Below are 14,392 nucleotides of genomic sequence, written 5' to 3' on the forward strand. Positions count from 1 at the left end.
ACAGAGGGGAGAATTGAGAAACATGTGTGACAGTGTGAAAGAAACATTACGAAAATGGAGAGACGTAACTGGAGTATTTTTGGACAAGACAATGTCATTAAGATTCATAATGAAGATCCATAAAAGAGTTACCAAACTCATACTGTAAGGGCAGAAAGTTGGCCGCTTAAGAGAAAAGAGGAAGGACTGATGGTAAGAACAGAGAGGAGGATGGTAAACATTGCTAGAGAGGTAGAAGAATCAATATATAAGAATATGTGCTCTGTGCAATTTAAAAGATATGACTAGGGAAGAGTGTGGGGTGCCCGAAGACCAGATGGATGGAAGTGGCGAGGAGGCATATGGGTATTGGTGGTGGTCGGAGGGAACAAGATGCAAGGAATAAAAATAAATGGAAAAAGTTGACTCGAGTGGCCCAACCTGTTATACAGGTCGACTTATAAGGTCCAATGAAGAAGATTTGTAATAATATATATATATATATATATATATATATATATATATATATATATATATATATATATATATATATATATATATATATATATATATATATATCAAATCCACTATGAAAAGCAAAAAATATTATGTGAATCGTTACTGACTTTGCTTATTTTATAGACATTATTTAAAGGGCTGAAAATAAACAAGCCGTAAGAATCCATGCGGTTTTAACTTCCCTTGTGTATTTTGTTTGCATCTGAATATCATGTGCCAGCGAGTTTTACGCGTGTACGCGCACACACACACACACACACACACACACACACACATATATATATATATATATATATATATATATATATATATATATATATATATATATATATATATATATATATATATATATATATATAATTTGTGTGTACAGATATACTGTATACCTGACAAAGCAGCGAGATCGAAAGACGGAGTTAAGGCAGAAACGGAGCTACACTGTGACCTTGTACAAGTCCACTGCATAACGTCTGCTGCTTAAAAGCGTTGCCAACCGAAACAGGATCGTTGGTGTTATCGTGTTTTCTTGTACAATTTTGTTTCCCAGGATACTTAGAACATACTGTACTTACAAGATTCTCCATAAATGCAGTGCCCATCAAGCGCTAATATACGAAACGGACAGTGCGTTGATCAATCTTACGAGGTAAGTGTATGTGGAACTAAAGTTAATTTGCAGACATGAGCATAATTAGTCGTGATAAACGTCAGTAAATTTCACAATCTTGTTAAAGGAAAATCGAATATGATTTCAATAATGTATATTTTGTGAAAGTACCTGCAAAGTATATTTTACACGGCCACTATCAATTCTTTTACATGAGTATATCTTTGCGATTAGTTTTAAAGTTGACATTTAGATCTTAGGGGTCTGAAGAATTACTTGTTTTATTAACTCCTTTATGAAGATGATAAAACACAAGGAAATTACTAACTTCGTATCAGTTAAACGTTCATTTTCAATAGACTTTTATTAATATGTCAGCCGTTAAAGTCTTAATTTTGCTTCAAAATATTCGTACACAAACTGCCCTGATTCATGAGTGTTTACATGATTTCATTCGCATTAATAATCCACGAACTAAAAACTTGCATCCAAAGTATTGGATGAGCGTGTGTATGATGTGACCACCATGCTCCCCCGAATGTGAATCAAGGACAGTTCGCCAACATGGCTGAGTGATAGCTCAGTTAAGCCACTTGTACAGTAGAGCGTTTCAATAGACTGGTTCTCTGCGCATGCGCATATCTCATCTGTTAGTGGTGATGTACAACGTAGCGCAGTGGCTCTGTCGAGGGATGAGATATTCTGCCACGTCACTCTGACATTTTATGATTACTTGCCATTTGAAGACGTGTTCATTTATTATTATCAAGTTCTATTTGACATTAGAGAATCGGTTTATTTCTATCCTTCTGGGATAGTAACTGATGAATAAGAATTTTTATCTTTTTTTAAACGCTACGCGTAAGATAACAAATAGATTATTCTGAGAATTTATTCAGATAATGGAGATATAATCCGAGTTCAGTACAGAGATCGAGGCATAGAGTATTGCAAGCACCCTAGGTTGGTTAAGACGTTAACATCTAATCGTCAAAGATTCTTGGTATGTATCTTTGTTTTAACAACTACCTTACAACGATTCCTGGTATATGTCTGCTATTTTTCACAAATAGTCTCGTTCTAATCGCCTTCTTAAATTTGGATGCATACACCCGGGCTCATATGTGTGTGTGTGTGTGTGTGAGAGAGAGAGAGAGAGAGAGAGAGAGAGAGAGAGATGTCTCTCTCTCTCTCTCTCTCTCTCTCTCTCTCTCTCTCTCTCTCTCTCTCTCTCTTGCGAAATAAACATGTAGTGGATTGAAAGATCTGATGCTTCACATATTCGTAAATAATTTTTTTCTCAAATTTAAGAAACATGAATTCTCCAAAATCTAGTTTAAAAAAAGAAAAAAAAAGAAAGGTAAGCAAACCAGTACCACATCCTAGTGCTGATGCACCAAAGCGAGGTGTTGGATTCCCTTGTCTAGAGCGAACGTTGTTACTGATTTTTAGATATTTTATTGTTATCTTTTTTCTCATATTGTTTATTCATTTCCTTATTTCCTTTGCTCACTGGGCTATTTTCCCCTGTTGGAGTACTTGGGCTTATAGCTTCTTGCTTTTTCAGCTAGGGTTGTAGCTTAGCTAATAATAATAATAATAATAATAATAATAATAATAATAATAATAATAATGTGTGTCTGTGTTTGGCTTGCTTTATTTGCTTATAGTGGGAATTGGCAAAGGACAACATCGTGATTTAGATTGCGCCTGGGGCACCTTTTAAAAGTTTTGAATGCTAAGTTTGGTTTGTACACTTAATTTCTTCGTGGACATGACGACACTTCCCCTCATCGCCTGTCTACAGTAATAGGTCATTTTATTCTCATATATTCATATGCTTAATGTCTTTGTCAACTAGTCTTAAATGCGATCTGCAATCATATACATGAGGTTTCAGGAAAGTTATTCCTTGGGTATAATTGAAAGATATTGTGTGAAGGTTGGGAGAGAAAAAGTAGTTTCTGTTGTCATTTCGTCTTAATCATTAAATTGACTGATATTATCTGGAGGAGCTAAGGGAATATTATTTATAGGACTTTCATCTCGTTTATCTTATTAACAGAGATAACACGATAGCCCAGAATGTACATAGACGGCAGATGTAGTCCCGCCTCGGCCGGCGAATTTAAGCTGTTTTTTTACTTGGGAAGTTACTGCTCTATTTCTCTCTTAGAGCTCTTGTTCTTAAAACATCCTATTTTTCCAACTAGGATTGTAACTTAGCTAATAATAATAATAATAATAATAATAATAATAATCTACTTGTCTATCTACCATGGAACTTCCCCCGATTTTGGACGGTTGCTGACATCCAAAAAGAAACAAAAATAGATTTTTTTTTCTCCATATTCCTCCTTACCTGAGAGGGACTCGGCTGACTTTAGCTGCTATTACTATGGTACCACAACCCACCCTCCACCGTTCTCACCACAGATGAAAATTTATATACTGACGCCCCTACTGCCGCTACCTTAGCGGTCATCAAAGTGACTCGAGCAGGCAGCAAGGCCTATTGTAAGTGCGTCACAATTGCTCGCCATTCATTTCTATTTCTAGCACGCTCTTTAGCCTTCCACACATCTATCGTCTCATTAGTCCGGAGGCTGAATGGCTTAGGTATATTTTGGTGTTCATACAACTTTTTATTGGTGATTCTAGTAGAGCAGACCATACAGAACCCAAATCCACTTACTGCCACTTTGTCATACTTTAGTAGTTTTTTTTTTTTATTATTGATACTGGTCAAAATTCAAACCGGCTACCATTGAAATTACTGAAACCCGGGTTTGGCCTGCAGCTTCGCCAAATATTGACATAGAGATCTGATTTTCCTGTCTAGTCATATGTTTTGAGGTTCCGAGTATCCATAAGAAAACACCAATAATATCTCTCCTCTCTGGTGTCTTACTTTACCAACTCTCATGCTTGGAAGGGCAATTATTAACTTGCATGTGATGCACTCATGTAGGATTATATGATGTTTATATAGTGAAATGAACTTACGACCTTAACAGGAACAATGTGTTTATGGTCTTGATATAAGTACAGCATAGCAATTTATAATTTCAAAACATGTCATTTCCCTTACTAACATTCACACATGCTTACCCAGTATTGTCGTATATACTAATACTGGTAAAAATGTATAGTAGATTAGTTGCTACTTTAGTCTTAACCTCTGTTTCTCTCGCACATACTCAGACATTTGGATTCTCTACATGTACCTATCACATAGTGGTGTAGTAATCATAGTAGTATCGCATATTTGTTGACTATCTTAATAACATACCGATATCTTTATTTGTTTCTTTTTTTCAAAATATGCTTGGTGATGGTGGATTGTTTTAAGCAGGCTGTCAAACAACAGGAATGCTGCACCTCAGATTAACACCTCGGAAAAGTCACATGAACTTTAGTAATAATGAAACCTATAACAGTTGCAGGACGTAATAGACTCGGCTGTAGATACTAGTAAACAAAGGGGAGATAGATTACATGCTACATTGGAGTCCATATTACAAGATACTTAAAGGCCCTGGTTTGTACATAGAAACTGTATGACTACATATGCCTTAGAGACTTACATAAAATGCTTTTTACAAAGGTAGACCAAGTTGGAAGAAGAACCAGTTATCGAACGATCTCAGCGATCAGGTTTCACATTCCTCAAATTCAAAGCACATTGCTTGATATGTGGGGAACAGTTCTTCAGAGCCCGATTCCAAGAACCCAAAATGATGGCACCGTGTTGTTTTATGCCAAACTGCTGATCGTGGACGCAACCAAGAATCATTAACGAATGTCATCCTGAGAGCATATGATGTGCAAAATCATAATTGGACAAAATTATGCTTCCGAGTAGAAAGCGCTATCAGCATCTTACCTGGAGCTGATGCACAATACCACAAAAACTTTATGTCCACTTTAGGTGAGTCTCACAACGTCCGTTCTGCTTCTAACAAGGCTATGCAAGTTCAAGATAAAGTTTACAACCAAATCAATGTTGGCACTGCTACCAAGATTTGAGTTCAATAGATGGAAGAATATCAATATCCTTGGCGCAGTAGCTTTCACAAAATCTCAGCAATAAAGTTGTTGCCATGGCAGCATGTTGCAAGCATTTAATGGCCAGACCAGAGATTGTGCATGATCCAAATCTCAAATACTCAAGAATATTGGACTTTAGAATGTAAGGGAAGTAATTCTCAAAGACATTAGTCAGTTTGAGCTTTCCACAGTACCTCCATCCATATTTATGGAAAATAATGGTATGCACATTACAAGACAAAGTCAATCATGAAGAAGAAACTCCAAGTAGAGATATGCAATTGATTGTTCTCCAGTACATATACGTTCATCATCGACGGTTGGGAAGTACTATGGGTGACCAGTGGCCAAACAATGAAACAGTAGAGGACTTCCTATTGAACCTGCTTGCCATGTGAACGAAAGGTTGAAGACAAGTGATGCATATTTTGTGTTAGACAGATACTATGAAAAACAGTATATTGTTGCAAATCGCCAGCATAATATTGGACCAATTCTTGCTCAAAACGTCATATTTAATGTCACTGAGAACAAGTTACAGCTGATCAAATTGATATGAACTTACACCAAGGACCATGTAGAACTGCTGGTTGAGAAGCAACTGATCTTAACTGGGCAAGATCTAACTCCTGTTGAGGTTTCCGATGGAGAGGTGACACGGCAACACGACCTCAGCACTGCCCATAAGGAAGCTGATACGATTGTTCAGTAAATGGTTTGCGTAGCCTTGGCAAGATGGATTCTGATATGTGGGTATGTTTGCGTATAATGTTGCCGCCCTTACTGTACAAGATGAAATGACGGGTTAATGATATGTGAATATGTTTGTTATCCTGTCTAGCACAAGACCTTCAGTGCTTGAATAAAACATTCTGTTACACCTTTTTGTTCAAACCTTATATAGCTATCAAAATTTTCACAAAATTTGGCTGTTTTCACATTTCTAATTGTAGAAATATTAGAGATTTTAAATTTCAGTTCAGGAGAGAGGGAGAAAAATCTTATGCTGTGTTCTAGTGAATGCTCAGACCCTGAAACATATGACAAGAAACCAAAATCAGATTTCTGTCAATTTTTGTCATAGCTATAGGCAAAAATCAAGTCTTGGCAATTTTTGCCCTCAAAAAAATTGCTCAAGGAGGACAGAGTGGCATTATACGAATTGTAGTTCTGTATAGCCTGTTCTTCTAGAATCCAACAAAACGTCGTTTATACGCCAAAATACACCTAAGTCACGAATCCCCATTTTGACACCATCCACCCAAACCTTGTCATCCTCTTGTATTTATCTCACGAACTCTTACCTCCATTCCCTTCTACAAACGACCATTTTCCAATCTCTCTTCATGTCCAAAACTACCTCAATACATTCATATCTACGCTAGCTGCTAATTCATTCTTCACACTCGTTATCACTCTTACTATTTCGTTCCTAACCCTATCCACTCAATATACACCAGCCATACTCCTCCTCTTGAACACATTCAATATTAATAATAATAATAATAATAATAATAATAATAATAATAATAATAATAATAATAATCTTTTTAAATATATTTTGTAACTGAAACCTGACACCTTTAATGTTTAACCTTTTAAGTAGTAGGTTGGCCAGGGCACCAGCCACCCGTTGAGATACTACCGCTGAAGAGTTATGGGGTCTTTTGTCTGACCAGAGAGTATTCTGGTTACAGTTAATTTTCCCTTTGCATACACACACACACTCACACACACAGCGAATAGTCTGGCCTATTCTTCACTTATTCCCCTCTGTCCTCATACACCTGACAACACTGCGATTACCGAACAATTCTTCTTCGACCAAGGTGTTACTGCACGTAATTGTTCAGTGGTCACTTTCCTCTTGATAAGGGTAGAAAAGACTCTTTAGCTATGGTCAGCAGCTCTTCTAGGAGAAGGGCACTCCAAAATCAAACCATTGTTCTCTAGTCTTGGGTAGTGCCATAGCCTCTGTACCATGGTCTTCCACTGTCTTAGGTTAGAATTCTCTTGCTTGAGGGTACACTCGGGCACTCTGTTCTGTCTTGTTTAGTTTATATAGGAGATATTTATTTCAATGTTGTTACTCCTCTTAAAAAATTTATTTTTCTTTGTCTCCTTTCCTCACTGGCCTATTTTCCCTGTTGCAAGTAATAATAATAATAATAATAATAATAATAATAATAATAATAATAATAATATTTAAGCTGTATCAATAATGTTTACATTTACTGATAAGATAAGTATAATGAAGGTGTTCCTCTACGATATCAGAGAAGATAGAGTATATTTATGTTTCTTAATTCCTATATTAAGTGGAGAAGGTTTTTATAAGGATTTTATTTGCATTTTGAAAATAGGTTATGCAATCTTTTTTGCGACAGATTTTGAAATTAATAATGCAAAAAGTAATAAAAAAAAACATGAAATTGATTATCTATTTATAAGATCTTTAAAATTTACTTCCATCGTTCAGTTTCTTGTAACTACATATATTTTGCTCAATTATTTAAAACTACATTGTAATCCTTGGGATCTGCTACTTGAAATAGAGAGGATACAGCTGCTCAATGGTAACAACAGTATTGCAATGCTTAAAAATTTGCTCGCAGTTTTAGGTGAGCAGAGACGTACTTCAAATACAAATATTTGGATGTTTGAAAAGGCGATGTGTTATGTAAATTCAATGTTGTTAAACGGTTTCCATTGTGAACCTTTAGATTGATGCTTGAATGCGTATAATGGAGAAGTTCCAAAGAACATACGACTCTTAAATTCGTAGGTCAAACGATATTATGACTTTTAAACGAATGCCAAAGGACCCAGGGAGTTTCCTCAAAGTTTATCAATGAAAAAAATTATATGTAGTATCTTGAATGATAATCTTTTTCTGAATATCAATAGGTAATTGGCGATTTTAACAATAGAATGAATCAATTTAATATTTGCAAAGGTGGCACTTGTATTTCAAAGTGAACAAAGTATTCAACTGGTGTTTTATTCCCCCACAGATCTCATTCTTGAAAAACCATGAAGTCAGAGAAGAAAGAAAAGAAGAACAGGAAGGTAACACCTCATGAACTTCCTGTCTATCACCTTCTTCCCTTTGCTTTGGGAGTCATCATTTCCTTTGTATGGTTTCTCCCTTACAAGCCAGCTTTATTGACGATGAGCGTCCAAAGGATGGTATTAAAATGCCTGCCGATCCTGTATTTGGCGGTTTACATCATGATCATGGACAGAGGACGTGGCGAATCTTTGAAAGTATTTTTCGCTCTTATATTCTCTCTCATTGGCGATGGATTTTTGGTAAGCACTCACCACTCTTTTCTGTTCCTACTTCTTTGAGAAATACTAGTGCCATATAATAGGCTTGCATGTCTCAAAATCTGTTATCCCCATTTTGATTTCTTGTTATTCTGTAATAGCTAAACAGTGTGATTGTCACACACACTATCATATATATATATATATATATATATATATATATATATATATATATATATATATATATATATATAAATGTATATATATATATATATATATATATATATATATATATATGTATGTACATTTATATATATATATATGTATGTATATATATATATATATATATATATATATATATATATATATATATATATATATATATATATATATATATATATATATATAGGGTGTGCATGCGTGCATGGTTAAATTGTCATAATTCTAATAATTTTGTATCATATCTTTATATTACGATATTAAGGCAACGAGTTACTGTATAGCTCCAATATAACTCCTATATGCTAGTGATTTACAAGTACAAATATACACGTATATATTTTTGTACTTTTATTTATGCAAAATTTATATATTCTCAGGCTTTCCACGACGTAGGTTTCCTCTATGGAATCGTAGCTTTTGGAATAGCGCACGGCATATACATAAAGACGTTTGGTTTCCGGCCAATGAAGCTGTTATTGGGTGGTGCACTCTTCGCTTTGAATTTCTTCATTTTGTCGTTCTATGCTCTTCCGTACATCAGACCAGCATCCTTCAGAGTCGGCATCACCATTTACAGTTTGGTTTTAGTAACAATGGGCTGGAGATCACTGGCTAGGTAAGGAACTTGAATTTATTCTCTCTCTCTCTCTCTCTCTCTCTCTCTCTCTCTCTCTCTCTCTCTCTCTCTCTCTCTCTCTCTCTCTCTCAGATATGCAGAGAAAAATATTTCTATCACACTCTTTAAAAGTTTTATTCATTTTTTTACTTTAGAAAAATTATGTTCTTTTGTTTTTGTGGTTTATAGAATATAGTTATCGAAACATGATCTTGATGTTTTCAGTCAAGACCAAAGACAAGAAAGTTTCCTGGGATAAACTTTTGAATACATTTAATACTGAAAATTTGATATAGAAAAGATCAGTAAAAACTTAACAGAAAATTCAAGGTAACGTTCCTCGTCGTAATGATCAACTTCTTCAGGAGAAAGGCCTCAGACATGTCCCACACGTGTCTGTTTATCGTCTTTCTATGCCAGTCTATACTCGTGAAATTTCTCAACTTGTCAATCCTTCGTCTACTCGTCCTTCCCCCTGTTTCGTTTTCATTCTATGGGGAACCATTCTACTATTCTTCTGGTCCATATATTATCTGTCATTCTCATTATATGACCTACCCATGTCTTTTCTTTTTCTAACATGTTAGAATATTTTCTACTTTTGTTTCCTCTCGGGTTCATGTCGCTCTTTTTTTTCTATTTCTTACTGTTATTCTCATCATTATTCTTTCCATAGCTCTTTAAGTTATAGCTAACTTATGTTTAGTTTAAGGCTTTAGTAATGTTCCAAGTTTCTGATGCATAGAACAATACAGGTAAAACCATCTAATTAATACTTTCTTTTTAGAAAAAGGGGCCTTTTACTTCCCATAATCTCATTTTGTTTACCAAAAACTCTGCATCCCATATCATTTGGGGAACACTTACTGTCTGTCCTTAGTACACATATTCATTAACAATCTCTAGAGGTTTGTCCACAACCCCTATTTGATCATTGAACATTATTTTAGTTTACAGACCTTCATATCTTCCTTCTCTTCTCAAATCTTCTATCATCTATTGCAATTCTCCCCCCCTCCCCCCCGATTCATTAAATAAAACTATGCCATCTCCAAATCTTAAGTTGTTAAGATCTTCACGCCTTTGGAGATTTCAAGGGACTCCTCAGCTGTTTTTTTTTTTTTTTTTTTTCGTTTTTGAAAAATTTATTTGGCTTAGATACTTTAAAAGTCAGATATCGTTTTCAGATAATAGACTCAAAGCCATTACCTATCCTCATGCTACTTCTTTTGGATCTTAAAATCATTTGCCCAAAATCACCGATGACTGCTAATTCATTGGTGGGTGTTAGAGTTGCAGATGTTTGGAGAAAAATCAAGATAATGTTAGGGATATGCACACTAAATCTCGCACCTCTCAGAGTGTAAATGAACAGAAAATAGGGCATCAGGAGTAAGAGATGCTTTTCCTAAAAAAAATTGCCAACATACGAAATCATTATTATTCCATTCAGGGGTGCAAAAATCACCAAAATCTAAAACAAAAAGGACCAAATTTTACAATAAATCCAAACAATATTGAAATTGCCCCTTTTATGACAATGAAATAAACTATTCCTTCAATAAATTTGTATATGCAACATAAAGACATGCATCTGTATATATCTAAAATAGCTGTATTAATTTTAAAACAATAATAAGGGCTAACAAATCCATCATATCAAAGTTCAGTGTACAAAACGTACAGTACCATATATTGCACAATAATCACTTGAGAATGGAAGTTAAAGAATACAGCTCCAACCCAATTCATTGATGCAACTATCTAGACAATAGCCAAATTAAATCGTCCCATTTAAATAATGGAATATGACTAGAACATTCAAAGATTTTTATGGAGTATTATATATGTCATCAGAACACTTATAACAGGCCAATTTAGTTTATGACTGTGCCTCTTTTCTGCTTTGATGGTATCCAAAATATGTAAAGTACTAAGTCGACTCTCACTGTGCCACTAGTGAGGAATGTGTATTTCCTTCATGACTAATGAAAATCCCTTAATATTCTTCAGCAAGTATCATTTTTTTACTAAACTACCCTTTTAAAAACCTATCCCAAAAAGTAATCCACGCCCCTAGATATGTTGACCCACCATGGATTGGCCTTTCTTGAAGTGCCTCTATGAGTTATAGAATCTCTTGTTGAATTCTGCATTAACACGTAACTGTGATGCCCTAGTAATAATGGTATTGATAGAATCAGTGAAAATTTTCGTGCTAGTAGTTTTGCTATGATTATTTAGTCAATACTATGAAATCTTAAAGTTAAGCGGAATGGATCAAACTTGAAATAAAATTCCGTGTGAAGTACTTTGAAGCTTAAATTGTTTGTTTTTTAAATAGTGTTGCTGCAATTTTAGCTTTAATTTGCTTCAAATAAATAAGAGTAGATTTCAAATGAAGAGTTGAAATTTCTCATTTCAAGAAAATACTTGATGAGAAATATGAGTTTATCACAAAAGGAATAAATGTGGCTGACTCAGTTATAAAAAGAAATGCACATACTTTACACTGGTAAGGGGCTTTTTACAACGAAGTGCGTTCAAATTCTATAAGAGCTGTTGAAAATCTACAAAAGATGACTGGCAAAATCCCTCCTCAAAACATCAAAGGGTTAGATAAAACATATTATTCTAAACTGGCAATGATGCGTATATAGTTAACTAAGCAACATCCAGACATCTCTAGATTGAAATAATAATGTTGTCATTTTATATTTACTCTATTTTCTAATATCCAAAACGGGTAGTCTTCATATATACTTGAAAACTTAGAGGAGGAAATCTCGGAGAGAATTCATTTACATGTACATGAAATTAAGAAAAATGTTCTTACAAAACATTTCCACACTACAATGTTGTATGTATGCACATGAGGGTTAATGAATTCAGAAGCAGACCTAGCTATTACTTCAAGTGTTTCAAATATGCCCAAACAGAATTAACACTTGAATGCAGCAGCTTGTAAACATTTGATATCTGTTCAAAAGGAAGTAATTTTGCTGGTCACTATTTGGCCAATATACTTTGCTTTCATTGTAATGGCTGATATATCTTCAAATTACAGTTTTGACAAGGATGTTTTTGACAACTATCAACAGTATTGGCAGTATTACATGGGATCCCCTCTCTCTCTGGTTACGGCTCATTTTTCCTTTGCCTACGCATACACCGAATATTGTAGCCTATTCTTTCCACATTTACCTATGTCTTCATACACATGACAACACGAAGGTTACCAAAAAATTCTTCTTCGCTCAAGGGGTTAACTGCTGAACTATAATTGATCAATGACTACTTCCCTCTCGGTAAGGGTAGAAGAGACTCTTTGCATCAGCTCCTCTAGAAGGACACTCCAAAATCAAATCATTGTTCTCTAATATAGGGTCGTGTCATAGCCTCTTTACCATGATCTTCTACTGTCTTAGGGTAGAGTTCTCTTGCTTGAGGGTACAGTTGGGCACATTATTCTATCTTATTTCTCTTCCTCTGTTTTGGGGGAAGTTTTTATAATTTATAGATTGAAAGATTTATTTCAAGGTTGTTACTGTTCTTAGTTTTTAATCTTGATTGTTCATTACTTCTCTTATAGCGTATTTATTAACTTATTTCCTTTACTAACCGGGCTACTTTTCCCTGTTGGAGCCCTTGGGCTTATGATAATAATAATAATAATAATAATAATAATAATAATAATGATAATAATAATAATAATAATAATAATAATAATAATAATAATAATAATAATGATAATAATTGCACTTTGTAACTCGATATACCTGAAATCTAGGCTATATTGATCTCATAACATAATCTCTCCTATTTAGGACTTTTTCTTATGTTCAATATTAATTATAAATGTATAAGATTATGATAAAGGAATATTTATTACATTAAAATACAATTCAAAAAAATCTATTGCATTTCAAATTTTACTTCTCCAGGTACTTCTTCATGACATCACCTTGCAAAGAAAGGCGTCTTTGCTCAGCATTGGGGGGAGTCATATTCCTCATTTCCGATTCTTCCTATGTCTTTTTGCAAATGTTGGAGCTCCTGCCTCATATCCCGGCTCAGATTATTATTTTGTCTACTTATTACCTCTCACAACTCTTCTTCATGCTGGGATCATGCGAGAGTTTCTGGGGCCCTGCTAGGAATTATCCGAAAAGGAGTTCTTAGTTTATTAAAGTAGATTTCATAGATGTGAAGTATTCCCTAATTCTTGTAAACTCTTCGGTTAAGCTGGGGGAAATAAAAACATTTATATAATTGCCTTTCATTTCCATAATATTATTTTAGAGTATCTTTAGTGCCAATTGCATTTCACGACAAATTTGATTTTATGAATTCCTGATGTTTCAGTAATTATCGTTTAGAAATATTGAACGATGTTACTGTTAGAAGTATTGTGTAAATTGTTACTGTTAGAATTATTGTGTAAATTATATTGGATGTTTTTTTTTTCATGAATATGGTTACCTAGTGCGTAAAAACGGATCTGAATCACCTAGGTGTTATGAGTGATTTAAATCCGTTTTTATGAGATTTTGTTTTGTTGAAGGATATCTTTAATATATACAATCAATCCTCTCGTAACTATAATATGAAAAATATGATCAGAGATTATTTGGAGACTTAATTTTATTACAAAATTGCTAAATACAGTTTTTATTTCTTGATTTGGAGATATACAAAATATTAAACATCAGGGTTTTAAATGTGATTGGGTGTGTAATTTTTCTGCTGTCCATATTATCATTAATTTTCCCATCCTTCTCGTTTACATTTACCTCCATCATGGTACTTTTGCCTATGCTTGCTTTCAATTTCCCCTTTTTCAAAACCTTAAGACTTTTACCAGTTTCTGCAGTTTCTCTTCAATTTCTCAAATCAAAACAGTATCATCTGCAATCATAAACCATTTATAAATCCAATTATAACTTTTCTTATCTCGCAACCACCTTTCTATAACTTCTTGAATCACTCCGTTAATAAAGAAGTAAAAAGCCAAATGGAACATAATTCAGCTTTGCCTTAGATCCACTTTCACACCAAACCAGTCACTTTTGCATACCAGGCCTCACTTTTATCAAACAATCTTTCAAATGGACTCAGAATCTTATCAT

General features: G+C 34.3%; 1 protein-coding gene across 3 annotated transcripts; it reads left to right on the forward strand.

Annotated features, from left to right (window-relative positions):
- Nucleotides 1-948: 948 nt before the first annotated feature.
- LOC137655727 (lysoplasmalogenase TMEM86B-like) lies at nt 949-13,535 on the forward strand. 3 transcript variants are annotated; one of them, XM_068389754.1, is made up of 5 exons: nt 2,017-2,081; nt 2,123-2,150; nt 8,170-8,467; nt 9,025-9,263; nt 13,208-13,535. In XM_068389754.1, the coding sequence occupies exons 3-5, from the start codon at nt 8,189-8,191 to the stop codon at nt 13,443-13,445; spliced, it is 756 nt and encodes a 251-aa protein (XP_068245855.1). In that variant the 5' UTR covers nt 2,017-2,081; nt 2,123-2,150; nt 8,170-8,188; the 3' UTR covers nt 13,446-13,535. The 3 variants fall into 3 exon arrangements, with proteins under 3 accessions (XP_068245857.1, XP_068245854.1, XP_068245855.1); XM_068389756.1 differs by lacking the exons at nt 2,017-2,081; nt 2,123-2,150 and adding an exon at nt 949-1,144; XM_068389753.1 differs by lacking the exon at nt 2,123-2,150 and having other exon boundaries at nt 1,961-2,108.
- The last annotated feature ends 857 nt before the right edge of the window (nt 13,536-14,392 follow it).

Source organism: Palaemon carinicauda, chromosome 16, assembly GCF_036898095.1.
Source record: "Palaemon carinicauda isolate YSFRI2023 chromosome 16, ASM3689809v2, whole genome shotgun sequence".
NCBI classification, from domain to species: Eukaryota; Metazoa; Arthropoda; class Malacostraca; order Decapoda; family Palaemonidae; genus Palaemon; species Palaemon carinicauda.